We start from the raw sequence: 13,186 nt of genomic DNA, 5'->3' as shown, positions 1-13,186 counted from the left end.
TGCCAATCCTGACGTTTTGTAGCTGTTAAACGTGTGCTAGAGCTGGAATCACACAGATGGTGTCTGCAAAGCGAGGGGCTTGACTGCGCATCCCTTGCGCACTCCAAACTGCACGGCTGGTGTGGGGAGTGGTGAGCTGTGGCTGTTTGAGCTCTTGGGCAGCTGTCACGTGCTGCTACTTAATTACAAAGGTGGGGAAAAAATTCCCCTGCAGATCCTAGGCACCTGTAGCACACAGACTAGGTACACAGCTGTGCTTGTGGTGTGCTACTTTGGAGCTGCCACTTGGAGATAAAGTGCCAGGTACTTAATTTCTTCTTGAATTCAGCAAATACTACCAGCATGCAGTGGTAAGCTTTTTTCCAAGGAACTTTGTTGGAGGGGCTTCAATAGATTGATAAAATGAAAGTAAGGTTAATCTGCCATGCCTTAGCTGGGCAATTTGTGAGTTTTTCTCCCCAAGTGTACTCTTCTAGGAAGACTATTTTTTTTTTTAAGGCATTGAGTAGACAATATTATTCAGCAAGGCTTTTGTTTGACCCACATATCAAGTGAATTTTTTTTACTTTTAATGCTATACCAATTGTAAAAGCCTTTCTCCTACGCAGGATGTTAGTGTTTTCATTTTTTGTTGGGGATTAGTGAATGTCTGGTGCTTTCCAAAATGTAGTGTTCCTTCCCTGAAGGTTCTGCTCTTTCCTCTGTTTTAGCACAAGTCTTCACAGGAATAAACCCAATGGAATATGAGTCACTGTAGGAACAAGCGTATGGGCAAGGTGGGCTACTGGCTTATAAATGGTACAATTGTAGATAGAGAAGCGCAGAGGCTGCACTGGTTGGAAAGCTGGCTGGAAAATAGCGGTCATAAGGTAGACAGACATTTATATTCATAGAAACCATTGGCTATTTTGTATATATTTGCATTTAATTTTCTAACCACTTTTTAAAAGTGGAGTTTGGTTTTTAACTATTCATCAATCAGCTCATCACTAGCTCTGCCTCCTTGTGCTAACAGCAAAACCGAACTCCTGTGGGATTGCCACAAGCCCTCATGTAGCCAGTTTGTGGGGTAAAAACCAAACAGGGAGGCTGAAAAGCCAAATCTTGCTTCTGATGTTTGATGTGCTTTTTGTGCATTAATAAGGGTGTGGGAGGGTCTGTGTGCAGCTTTGGGTTTCTGAAGGCAAAGACCAAAACTCTGACAGTGCATTACTGTTCGTCTCTCCATTGCTCCTGTCACTGTATTCTGAGATTTCAGCCTGAATCTCTCAAAGTACGAAGTAGTTTATTCTTCCACCTGTAAAATAAAACACTACTGCAGTGACTGTGTGTGTGGCTAAAGAAAGATTTCTCGATACTTAATGATGCTGCTTTTTCTTCTGAAATGAATTGCATCCCTCTGTTGTGTAAGAACAGAGCTCGTTAGGAAACAGTAGCTTCAAGAATTTTCATCTCCTCCATGGAAGCTAACCCAAAACCTTGCAGTTTAACACTAGGTATGTGGATAAAGGAGAGACAAGAATTAGCAGCAGGACAAACAGCCTGGAGCACAGGCATTGCTGTGACACGTAGAAGAGCTTCTGTTTCTTCCTCCATGTGCCCTACACACTAAGCTGGTCTTTCCTGCGCTGCATCGTCTTGTCTTGTGTGTGTGGCTCTGGCTGAATAGTTACTTGTAACTGATGTGATATTGGGGGGGACGGGGATTTGTCAAATAATTAATTTGCAGTGATGAGAAGCACTTGTGAAAAATTCCTGTCTAGCTCTGTCTGACCCATAACAACACTGAAGAGATAACGAACTGACAGCAATACATTAAATAGGGACACACATGCATGAGATGATCCGAATCCATGGCTGGTGTAGTTCCCTTCAGTTCTGAGAGTGTTACTCAAGGAATGAGGTTGACTCATTCTTCCTGGATGCAATCCACCTCTCATGGAAATCGATGAAATTCTTTCTGTTGCATTTTAACACATGTTCTTGCAGTTACTTTCTGCAGTAAGTCTTCATTAATTTGTGAATCTGAATGAACTTGTGGTTCCCTACGGTTGAAAAACCTAATTTTTTTTTTTTTTTTTTTTTTTTTTGGTACTGATGGTTTTGCCACGGGCTCTGGGGGTACACAGATGTGACAGCAGTCCCTTCTAGGGTGTGTTGAACACTTTAATCTCTGGGGAACCCCCCCGAGCTGAGGGGCTGCCCCCACCCCGCCGGGACCCGCAGGGCCGGGACACGCGTGGGACCAGCCTGGCCCGCGGTTTGTCCCGCACCCTCCCCGGGCAGCCACGGATCACGGCAGCATCACATCACACCCCATCAGGGTTGGGTTTTTCCCTCTCCCTCCGGCCCTTGAGTTATGCTCTGAACCGCGTTTTTTTAAAAGACTTTTTTTTTAAAGCTGTTTTGTATTAAATGGATAAAATATGTTCATGTCCCGTCGGGTCCCTGTTCACTTCCATTATGCACCTTTATAAAAAGGAGTTAATCATAAATGGGTTGCCACTGGCTTTTTGCAGTTTATCGCATTCCCAGGAGGAGTCCTGCATCCCCAGCTCTTTGGACCATCTTCTTTTAATCTTAAAAATAAAAGTACGGGGATGGGGGCATTTGAAGGCAGAGATCCTGTCACCTTTTAAACAGCTTTTGAGAACCCAGTAAGAATTGTAGTTTGCGTTTATTTTATGCCTGCAGAGATTCTTCTAGCTTTGCCTGGTATGAAAGCCTCGCTGCTTGCGTTTGTTCTGCTGTGGATGAACAACATCTATGCAGCAGCAGGAATATTTTCAGGTGTATTTGTAACAGATAAGGATTTCCGAAGCACGGAACTCTGTCAGTGTTTAAAGAGAAAGGAACGTTTAGGAAAGGGTTTGATTCTTTACTTTTCCTGTTTGCTAGAAAAAAAAAAGTGTTCTTAATTATGACTTGGGGGGCGGAGGGGGCTGCTTGGAAAGCTCTTCCAGAAAAGTAATTCTAAACAGTGAAAAAAGGAGAGGAGGAAAAAAAGGCTCTATGATGTTTTATTTTAATAATCCTTTGCAGGCATGTGAGCCGTTCTCTGGAAAAAAAAAAAAAGTTTGAGGAAAAAGGCACGAACAATACAGCCTTTAAAACCAAATCTGCAAACTTCTGAGAATATGCCCTCTTATTGAATACACCGGATTTCTCTCCCTAGCGAAGGGGGAGGTTTTGTTCGTTTGGACAGTCTTTGAATACTGTTCTAAAACTTCTTTCAAGCGGGAACTGAAGAGAGAAATGTTAAGTTCTGAGAGGAGACAATAAGTTAGCATCTTTGAGCGGAGCCCCTCGCATGCAAATAAGGCTTTTTGGCAATTTGGGGAAGTTTAATTGGAAGGTGGAAGCGTGTAAAGATAAGGCTATGTGGAAACGGAGCCGGTGAGAGGGACGCCAGTGTTGGGGAGCAAACAGGGAGGATTCCCGGGACCCCCCGAGCAGCCCCTCACCTTTGTCGGGTCCCGGGGTGAGGGAGCGGGGGGACCCCTTTTCCCCCCGCTCCCGCGTGGCAGCCCCCGAAGGGATCTCGTAGATAAATCCCTCAGTTTTAAAGTTTCTATAATTTTCACCTAATGATTTTTTTTTTTCGTTGGTGCTTTCCCCGCCCCCGGGGCCATGGCGTCAGGCCCGGCCCGCCCGGGGTGGGTTTCTGGGCGCAGACCCCTTCTCGGGATTAGTGGTCGGGCTCGTCATTTCCCACAGCCGTAAAAGGTCTCGAACTCAATTAATAGCTAATAATTACCCAGCCGGCTCCGCCACAGCCCTCAGTAGCGAGGGCTCCGCACCTGCGCAGCGCTGGGCCGCCCGCCGGCAAACAGCGTGGGGAGGTTGGGGGGGGGGGGTCTCCCCTCCCCGAAGGGGTTAAAGGCGCCCACCCGCGGGCGGGGGGCTGCCAATTCCGGGGGGAAGGGCGGCGCGGGTCCGCTCAGCCTCTTCCGAAACACCGCATTTCGGTTTGACCGAAAATCGCCGGCCTGCTCCCCGCTTCCCAGGGCCACCTCCCGCGGGACAGGGCTGTCCCCAGCCCAGGGGGAGGAGAACCCCCCCCGCCCCGCCCGAGGGGCTCGGGCTCCTTCTCCGCGGAACTCTCTCCGCGCCCGGCGTTCCCGTTTCGCTTTCATCGGGCAAGCGTTCGCCGGGCAAAAATATTTTGATCAAACGTCTAAAAAAAAAAAAAATAACTCCTTAATTTCCCCTAATTCCAAGGGACTGTCGTGACCAGAAGTGCTGCGTTCACCTCCCCCGAAACTCCCTATTCAGGGGCTGGCGGTGCAGAGACAGCAGTGCGCGATCTTTTACGATTGCAATTATCGTACTGCTCAAGTTAGATATTCAAATGTAAATGTCGCTTTTCTCTTTACGACTTATTTTAGGACATGCATTTTTACCTTACCGTGGACCAGCAAGGCGTCGCCTTGCATGGCGGAGTGTAACGAATTCGAAGGAATTCTTATAGCTGAACATGTTTTTTGAAAAATCTTAAATAGCGATTTACACGGTATTTTTTCATGGCCAGATGAGCTGGTGTTTTCTTCTGGAAATAAGAAAAAAAAAATCTGATAAACGCATTTTGATGCAAAGACTGATTTCGGTGCAGCTGAAGTATCAGGAAAGCGAGCTGCAGGACAGGAACGTGCATGTACAGGTTTTGCAATTATATCAACCTTCCCCCCGTGTATTTCATTGCTAAGAGGACCAGTAAGAGTGACTTAATTTTTTTTTTTCCTGTATAAAATGCAGACATTTCTGCCTTGCTCAGAGCGGTGTTTATTCTGCAGCTTCTCGAAGGTTTTCGGGTTAAAAATATATATATAAAAAAAGATTTTAAAACCAATGAGCGTGCAAATAGGTGCTTTCAGGAGAGGAGCTGCCGGGTGGGTGCTGCTCCTCGCCGGCCCAGCCCCGATCCCCCCATACCCGCGTACGAGGGGCGCCGGGGCGGCTCCGCCACCGCGGCTGCGGGCACCGGTACCGGCACCGGGCGGGCAGAGACCCTGGCGAGGCCAGGCGCGAACCTGGCTCGGGGCTGGCCAGCCCGGGCTCCTCACCGCGGCCAGGCTGCAGCCGGCCTTACAGACTTTTCGAAATTAATTTTATTTTTAAAAACACCCCTAATTTTTAAATGTTTCTCCCCCTCGCCCCAGCCCGGGCAGCAGAGCCGCTGCTGTTGAAAGCAGCCCAAACTTTTATCTTCTCCCCGCCCGCTCGGTGCAGGGGGCGAGGGCTCCCCGATGGGTCCCGGCCGTCCCTAACCGGTCCCGGATCCCCGAAATCCTCGGTACTGGTGGAGTTGAGGGGCTCGGGTGGCGAGGAGAGAGGGCAGACCCCGATGGCAGCGCGGGGTGCGCTCACCCGCGGCAGGTGAGCCAGGGAAAAATCCCTCGAGAAGCGCGGATGAGGTAGGGAAAAATCCCTCGGGAAGCGTGGAAATTCTGAGCCGTGCGGGGCTCGCTGAGCCCGGCCGGGATCAGCCCTGCCGCGAGTATCTTGCGGGGTTTAAAATATTAATTCTCGGTCTAATCCCCCCGCAACGTTGTGCAGAAACAATAAGTGATTTATACGAAAATCCTTGGGAAGGGAAAGGGCTTCCCGGCTGCCGGACAAGCCGGACTGTCGCAACCATTTTAATGTTCTTTACTGCTTTAAAAAATACTTGTGCGTAACAGCCCCGAGTGCCTAGTGCTCACCCCCGAGCTCGGGACTCGCGTGGAGGGGGTGGGATCCAGCGGCGTTTCATCCGGTTTGGAACAAAACCGGTCGGGGGTCTCGCACCTGGAGCGCATTTTGGGAGCGGGCTTGGCAAAATACCTGGGAACGGGGGGGGGGGGCGGGGGGCTTGTAGGGAAAATGCCAGGGAACCCACCCGTAAATCCCAGCCCCTTAAAGAGCTGCCGTGGGCCCCCGTTGAGATGCGTGTGCCCGTGGGTTGGAATGCGTGTTCGTGGGGCGAGGGAAGTGGAGACGGAGGTGCGAAGAGGGGCTGGGGAGGGTGATATCAACCCCCAAGAGCCAGATTTCCACCCTCGGCTTGCCTGCACCACCCCCCCCCCCATCCAGCCACCCTGCCCGGCGGGTCCCTGTCCCCCGACACGCGTGTGGTGGGAAGGGGAAGAGGCTGGAGTGGGTAATTATTAAGGCTCGCTGGAAAAGCGGCCACCCTCGGGGGGAAGTTCGTTTTCCCCTTCGGCCGGTTTCAGGGGTGACTTGGGCTGAGCTCCTCGCAAACCCACGCGTGTCCGCAGGCGTCGGGGCTGCCACCGCGGCTCCCTGTGCTGAGTCCTCAGCAGCCACCCGGGATGTGGGGGGAGCCAAGATGCTTCCTAGCCCCCTTTCCCTTCCTTCACGCTGGTGAATTTGCCGTTCCCCGTGGAAGCGACACGCGCTCAAACAGGTGTAAAACTGTAAAGGCGGTGGGCGGCCACGGGATGCTCGGGTGGGCTGTGCTGGGTGAGCGAGGGGCGGGGGGGGGGGAAATACGCAAGAAAATAAAATCGGTCGCCTCGGCAAACGCGAGGGCCACGCTGGGCCGGACTGGGCTGGCGCCGGCTCTGCAGCCGCTTTGCCATCGCTTTTGCGTGGCTTCGTTTGCAGAAGCATCAGCTGAGGCCTGGAGGACCACCCCCCCCCCCCCCCAGCCCCGCACACCCCCGAAAAGCGTTTTGCGTCTCCCAAAATATCTGCGAGCGGGTCCGCTTATTTACCTCGGCGGAATCCGAGTGCTGGGGATTTTTGGCAAGGAAAGAAAAATCCCGAGCTTGTGCCCGCCGCCCCAGCCCTCCGTGCCCTTTGTTTGCGGGGGATGTGGGGGCCCGGGGCTGGCCGCATCCCGGCGTCTTCTGCTAGAAGACCGCTGGAATAACGGGGAGAAATAACCCGGGAAGAGATTTTTTTTTTCAAACTGAAATCTCTGTCCCGTGAGCAGCTCGGCGGGGGGCGGGGGGAGACGGGGACGCGGGAGGCAGCTCGACTCCGAGGTCGTCGGCAGGAATATTTCGCGGATTGGGAACATTAGAGCTCCTGTTTCCCCGGCGAAGCTGGGAAAAGCTTGTTTTTCCAACCTCGGGGTGCCGGCCGCGCCGTGAAGCGGCGTCCCCGGGGCAGGGATCCACGGGCACCGTGTCAACATCTCGGGCGACACGTGGCCGCGGGTTCCCTTCGGCCGTATTTATTTTATTTGGACTCCGGCTCCGCCACCCTTCCCTTCACCGCTGGCTCCTCGGCAGCATCTGAAAGGGCCCCGCTCCCATTTTGCAATTAAAGAGTTTATTGAGGAGGGGAAAACCGGTAATTAGCAAGAGCGTTCCCCCCTCCCCAGTTCCACCTGCAGGGCAAGAGTGCAGCTGGCAGGATGGCTTCCAGCGGGGACCTGCCGCACCCCCGCAAGTTTGGCTTCGCTTTTTTTTTTTTTTTTTTTTTTTTGTGCAGCGAGAGGGCTCCCGGTTTTTCCGCTGGCCGAGCCCCGGCGCGGGTCGGCACCCCGAGTCCCGGTGTTTTACGGGACGTTTCTGGAGCCGCGCGCTCTCTCCCCCTCTCCATATTAATCTCATTAAATCCTACCTTTCAACCTTCTGCCGTGACCATCTGACCTGGCCACTTGAATTAAAATAGCGCTTTCTCCGCAGTCAAAGGCAGCACATCAATCACCGGGCTATTTGCACTTCGCTCCTCTCTTCAAAGCGGCTCCGCGCTCTCTACCTTCGCTCCCGGGCGGCTCCTGCGCGCTTTTGGGGTCTTTTCCCGTCTTTTTTTCTCGCGCGTCTCCTGGCTTCCCGCGTCCCTGGGGAGCGCTTCCACCTGAAACGCAGAAGAAAAGCGGCAACCCCGCGGGAGTTCCGCGGCCCGGCAACCCCCCCAAACCCCTGCCCTGCCCGGGGAAGTGCAGGGCCGGTCCGCGCCCCGCGGAAGGGGAGCGTGGGGAGGGGGGTCTCGGTAAACCACGAGCGAATCGACTCGGGGGAGGAAAACGGGAAAGGCTTTGGGGCGACCGTGGCGAGCAGAAATGTCCCGGTGGAAACGCGAGAAATGACGGGAGAGGGCAAAACGCAAATTATGCGGGTTTAAAAGTTACGCGTGCCCCTGAGCCGAGAGTAAAAAGGAAGGGGAAGCTGGGAGCAAGGCGGGGGGAAAGGGTGAAAAAGAAGGGGAAATGGGATCAAGGCGAGGGGAAGGGTAAAAAGGAAGGGGAAAGGGCAAAAAGGAAGGGGAAACTGGGAGCAAGGCAAGGGAAAGGGTAAAAAGGAAGGGGAGACTGGGAGCAAGGCAAGGGAAAGGGTAAAAGGGAAGGGGAAACTGGGAGCAAGGCGGGAGAAAGGGTAAAAAGGCAGAAAATAACGACAGACGCCGACTGAAAAGTTGCCGTGAATAAATATTTTTTTTTCAGATCACAAATAAAAGCATGTCTAAAATAGGTACAGTTACAAGCTCACATCCGTTAACAAACTCTCTCTACAGCATGGCTATTTAGCAGTAGCAGTAAGAAGAAGAGAACATAACGATAATCACCTCTTTATAGGATGGCACCGTGATCCTTAAATACTGTCCGGTGGGTAAGGTCAGCGCGCAGAGGGTGAGGAGCGGAGAGGGCTGATTTTTCTTAAAGGGGCAGATCAGGGGAAGGCTGGGAGAGAGGAGGGGGGAGAGATAAGTGGTCTGGAGAAGAGGATAGGACAGGGGAGGGAGGAAGAAAAAAAAAAAAAAAAAGCCCTGATGATGATGAATACATTGGAAAGTTTTTTTGGCGCTGGTGAGGGTGTCAGATTGAATGCTCTGTGCGCATGTGCGAAGGTGTCCAAACTGACAATGCTCGGGAGATGAAGATAGTGTGTGGCTGCTCCGGGGCGCGGGGAGCAGCGGCAGCCGCCAGCCGCCGCGATGCGATCCAAGGCGCGGGCCAGGAAACTGCCCAAAAGTAGGTCCCTCCGTTCCCTTCTCCCGCCCCCTCCCCGCCGGCCGGGCCGCGGCCGGGGGCTGCGCGGGGGGCTCCGGCCCCTCTCCCGCCCCGCCGCCGCGGGCACCGCTCTTCTCCGCGCTCCTTCCGCGCTTCTCCGCGCTGCTGCGCGCTGCGCCCGGGCGCGCTACCGCGGGGCTGCGCGGGCCGGCGGCGAGCGGCGCGGGGCCGGGGGAGAAAAGCGAAAGTTAGCTGGAAGTTGACGAAAGGGGATAGCAACTTTTTTTTTTTTTTTTTTTTTTTTTTTTTTTTTTATTGAGTCGTTCCAAGTCTTGTGAAATAATATTCCTGGCTTTTGAAATAGTGGGCGCTAGAGGTCTGCGTTTGGCATCCGCGGAGAGACCCAGCGCTGGGGGGGGGACACGGCGGGGGGTTGGGGGGGGGGGGAAGAAACCCTTCCAGTCTCGGGAACAATCGCCGAGGAGAGGGAAGGAAGAGAATTTGTAGGAAAAATATGGATCCGTGCTCAGTCAGGGGCTTTGGATTCGCAGGTCCAGAGGGAAGATCCCGAAGGCAGCTCGGGTGTCCCAGCTGGGGGTTAAGAAGGTCTGGGGGAGGGGAGCGTGGGGGAGTGTCTTTAATTTTTAATTTTTTAAAATTTACTTGGGGGTGGAATTACAGCCCGCGAGTCTCGCGCAGCCTTTCCCTCCGTCTTCCACCGGACCCTTTCCCCTTCTCCCGCTCGAGTCGATTTTGGGCTGGGCTTTCGGCGGGGCAGAGCGGGGCTGCTTCTGCCCCGCTCCGTAGGGTCCGCTCGGAAATTCTTCGTCTGTTTCCTCGCCGATGAACTCGGGCTCGGTGCTGCGGAGTGCCCGGACAGTCTCGCTGTCTTTCTCTACTATTGATTATTATAATAATAATATTTGTTATTATTTAGTTTCTGTTTCGCTCTGGCTCTGTGCGGGGTAGCGGGAGGCTGCCGGGAGCTCCGCTCGTAGCGCCCGCGGCAAGGTCCGGAGAGCGGCGGCGCCGGTTTGGGTTCAATTCCGGCGATTTTCGCAAAGAGGCTCCCGGCCGGGCTGGGAGCTGGCGGGGGAGGCGGTGCGGAGCCCACCCCCTCGCGTCCCCCCCTCGTGGAAACGGCCCCACGCGGGTCGCGGCAGCTCGTGGGGGGGGGGGGGTGCTGCTCAGGTGAGGGGCAGCCGGAGCCCCCCGGCAAACTCCGCTTTGGGTGAAATTCCGGGCGTAGCTTCAAACCCGGGGGCGCGGGCACCGGGCAGCGCGCTCATGCGTGGGCTCCCGGGTTTGTTCCGCACTCGCAGTTCGTTATTCGGAGCTCCCTTCTACTTCAGCCCGAGCGCCGGCCGCCCCTGTACCCCCAAACCGGCCCCGAGGCCGGGGGTTCCCTGTCCGTGGCCGCACCTCACAGCCTCGCGCGTCCGTGGGCACGGCTCACGGCGTGGGCAGCGCTGCCGGCGCGTCCCGGTCACTCCGCTCGGGAAGGGCTCCTTCAGCTAATCCTGCTTGGTTTTTTCAATAAACACACGCTTTAAACGCCCCCGTTCAAATAATAACTTTTTTTAAAAGTCATCACTTATTGTTTTAAATTGTTAAGGAGAAGAGTAATTTTCAGAGCTCGCTTGGCTGTGAAAGCGAGGTGGACTAGAGTGGAATATTTCTATTCTCTCTTTTTTTTTTTTTTTTTTTTTTTTTTTCCCCCTTCTCTTCTTTTTGCTTCTGTAAAAGGCACCGGGTTTTTGCAGACGTGTGCCCGTACGGGTGTGCAGCGCAGGGTGCGGGCTTTTACAGATGTGTGCTCGCGTGTGCAGTGCAGGATCCCGAGTTTTTACAGATGTGTCCAATGCAGGATCTCGGTTTTTTTTGCAGATGTGTGCCTGTACGGGTGTGCAGTGAAGGTCCTGGGTTTTTACAGATGTGTGCAATGCAGGATCCTGGGTTTTGTGTGCAACGCAGAATCTCGGGTTTTTGTTGGTTTTTTTTTTTTTTTTTTTTTTTTTTTTTTCCAGATGTGTGCCCGTACGGGTGTGCAATGCAGGATCCCGGTTTTTCTACAGATGCGTGCCCGGGTGTGCGGTGCTCACACGCCTTTCGCTGCGGGTGCGATCCCCCGTGCTCTCCCGGCTCGGTAGCGGTGAGCAAAGCTTCCGCAGCTGAAGGACCGAAGAGGTTTCCAGTGCCTGAATATTTTAGGTGCCAGGTAGATGAGCCGGGCCCCCGGTGCCGGGAAGCGACCGGTTCCCTCCCGCAGCAGCAGCCGTGTCTGTGCGGAAAGCTAAGGTCTGATTAAAATCAGGTGTTGAACGCAATACAAGGCCCAACGGTTTATGGGGTTTCAGCCGAGGATTTTTTAGGGATCACGGTTCCAAACAGTAGTTCAAAGCTAAGGTTTCAATATCCCAGGAGTATTTATTTGCAAAACAGGTTAAACGCGGATACGGGCGTGCGGGTTTTGCGTTTACACGGGCAAGGCACCGCACGAAGCCCCCGCGGGTCCCTGCCCCGGGTGAGGCCACGCACAGGCGGCGTGCGGGGCATCAGAGCCTGACGCTGCAGAATTCATCTCTTTGGGCAATATTTTAAGCAGACGTGAGGCTCCGCTGGGAATTCGGTTCTGTTACCTGACTTGGGAAGGGGGGGAACCGCACAGGGCTGGGGAGGGGGGAAGGGGAATTCTCGGGAGTTTTAATCCGAGTGTCCAGGAGCAAGGCGGGGGTGGGCCGGAGCCGGGGACCGCTCTCGCTTTGCCCCTCGCCCCTGGGGCCGGAGCCGGAGTGATGGGGTCGAGGAGGGGCGGCAGCCCCGCGGGTGAACGGTGCCCGGCGGTTTTGGCCAGCGGGCCGGTAGCCCTGGAGGGCTCCGAGCCGGGGCAGGTAGGAGAGGGCCCCGTCCTTCGGCAAGAAAATAAAATATTGGTGGCCAGGGAGAAGCTTCCACAACAGCTGACGGTTCCCGTTCCGCTCATGAAGCGGCAAATAAACGAGCCGGGCGCTGCTCGTTTGAGGTGAATTCGTTCCATTCCGAAATCCCCGAATTACGGTTGCGGAGCACAAATATAAACTCCGAACCGCACGGGGCTGGGTGCCCGGTGGGTACCGGGGTGGGTCGCGGGTTCTGACCAAACATTCGCGCTGGGAGACGCTGGCCGGGCTGAGCGCTGCAGGGAGCGGCACCCAGCCCAAGCCCCTGGCCCGCGCCTGGGGGCTGCCCCTCGCCCCTAAATTTTTTTTTTTTTTTTAATTAAAGTTAACGAGACAGTGGGGGGAAAAGGACCAGCGAGCGCAGGGGCCGGGGTCCCCGCTCCGCTTCTCGGCGTGCGGCTGGGTCCGACGCCGCAGCGCACGGCGGGCGGACGCGTATCACGCTTTTCGTTGGGGTTTTTTGGTGTGTGGTTTTTTTTTTGTTTGTTTTTTTTTCTGCCCCCCCCTCCGCCTTCTTCTGCCCTATCCCTACCCGGCTCCCCGGGACCCTGATGCTAACGGAGAAAGCAGCCCCGGGCAGGACAGGGAGAAGCCGCCCCGGGGCCGTTCCCTCGGTGGCCGGACGCTCGCCAAGCCGGGCGGCCAGCAGCGGGGTCTGTTCGGCCTCCCCCGGGTTTGTTCAGTGAGGGGGGGATCCGCTACTGAATGTGATGCGCAATTAGCGCTTCAACCAAAATTACCAAGGGGTTTAAGATCCGTTTAATCTTAAAAAAAATATAGATCCAAATTCTACAAATATAATTTATTAGTTTACCCACATGATTTATTTGCGAACTGCAGAGGGAACTACTGCAAAGCGCTTCCTCTCTCTTGTCCCGGGAAGAACCGGGAGGAATGGCTCGGGTGGCTGACGCGGAGCTTGCCCGCGGGCTAGCAGGTTCAGGGTGCTAAAGTGCCAAAGGCGACACAAACCGGGGACTGAATTTTGGCCTGTGGTAGCGGCAGTGCTTGCGGGTGTCCGTGCAGCCGGTGTGCGAAGCGTTTGCATGGTGTGCTGTGTTTGCAGCGCAGGGCACTGGTGTGCGCGTGTATAAACGTAACTTTATCAAGGGCATCAAAGAATGGTACAATATTCCCATTTCACTAAATTCCCGTGTCCTATAAAAACGCCGTGCGGATGCAGGACGTGTCTGTGCAGATGTATGTGTCTGTTGAGCTGACAGTGCACATACAAAGGTCTTGCAACACAGTAAAATCACAGGTACCGCGCGATCCTGAGCCAGTATGTTATGTGCAGAAATTGTGACTTGTATTTTAAAAACTTTAACAGCAAATAAAGCTGCCT

The 13,186-nt window shown here is 54.2% G+C and overlaps 1 protein-coding gene and 1 long non-coding RNA gene across 5 annotated transcripts in view; one reads left to right on the top strand and one right to left on the bottom strand.

The window, feature by feature from the left end:
- Window positions 1-312: 312 nt before the first annotated feature.
- LOC147598154 (uncharacterized) lies at window positions 313-8,856 on the bottom strand. 3 transcript variants are annotated; one of them, XR_015260835.1, is made up of 4 exons: window positions 8,736-8,856; window positions 8,518-8,632; window positions 7,573-7,809; window positions 4,787-5,823 (listed from the first exon to the last, which is right to left on the bottom strand). It is a non-coding gene; the product is annotated as an uncharacterized LOC147598154 (long non-coding RNA). The 3 variants fall into 3 exon arrangements; XR_015260837.1 differs by lacking the exons at window positions 4,787-5,823; window positions 8,736-8,856 and adding an exon at window positions 313-1,297 and having other exon boundaries at window positions 8,518-8,627; XR_015260836.1 differs by lacking the exons at window positions 4,787-5,823; window positions 8,736-8,856 and adding an exon at window positions 3,012-4,177 and having other exon boundaries at window positions 8,518-8,627.
- Window positions 8,802-13,186, top strand: part of PRDM16 (PR/SET domain 16) — a 317,495-nt gene continuing 313,110 nt past the window's right edge. For both annotated transcript variants that reach the window (XM_086764499.1, XM_086764498.1), the window contains exon 1: window positions 8,802-8,923. In XM_086764499.1, coding sequence (XP_086620625.1) covers window positions 8,887-8,923 — 37 coding nt within the window. In that variant the 5' untranslated portion in view covers window positions 8,802-8,886. The remainder of the gene's footprint in view (window positions 8,924-13,186) is intronic.

This window comes from Chlamydotis macqueenii, chromosome 21 (assembly GCF_036417535.1).
Source record: "Chlamydotis macqueenii isolate bChlMac1 chromosome 21, bChlMac1.mat, whole genome shotgun sequence".
Classification (NCBI taxonomy): Eukaryota; Metazoa; Chordata; class Aves; order Otidiformes; family Otididae; genus Chlamydotis; species Chlamydotis macqueenii.
Note: the sequence above shows the minus strand (reverse complement) of the source record. Positions and strands in the feature narration are given on the sequence as shown.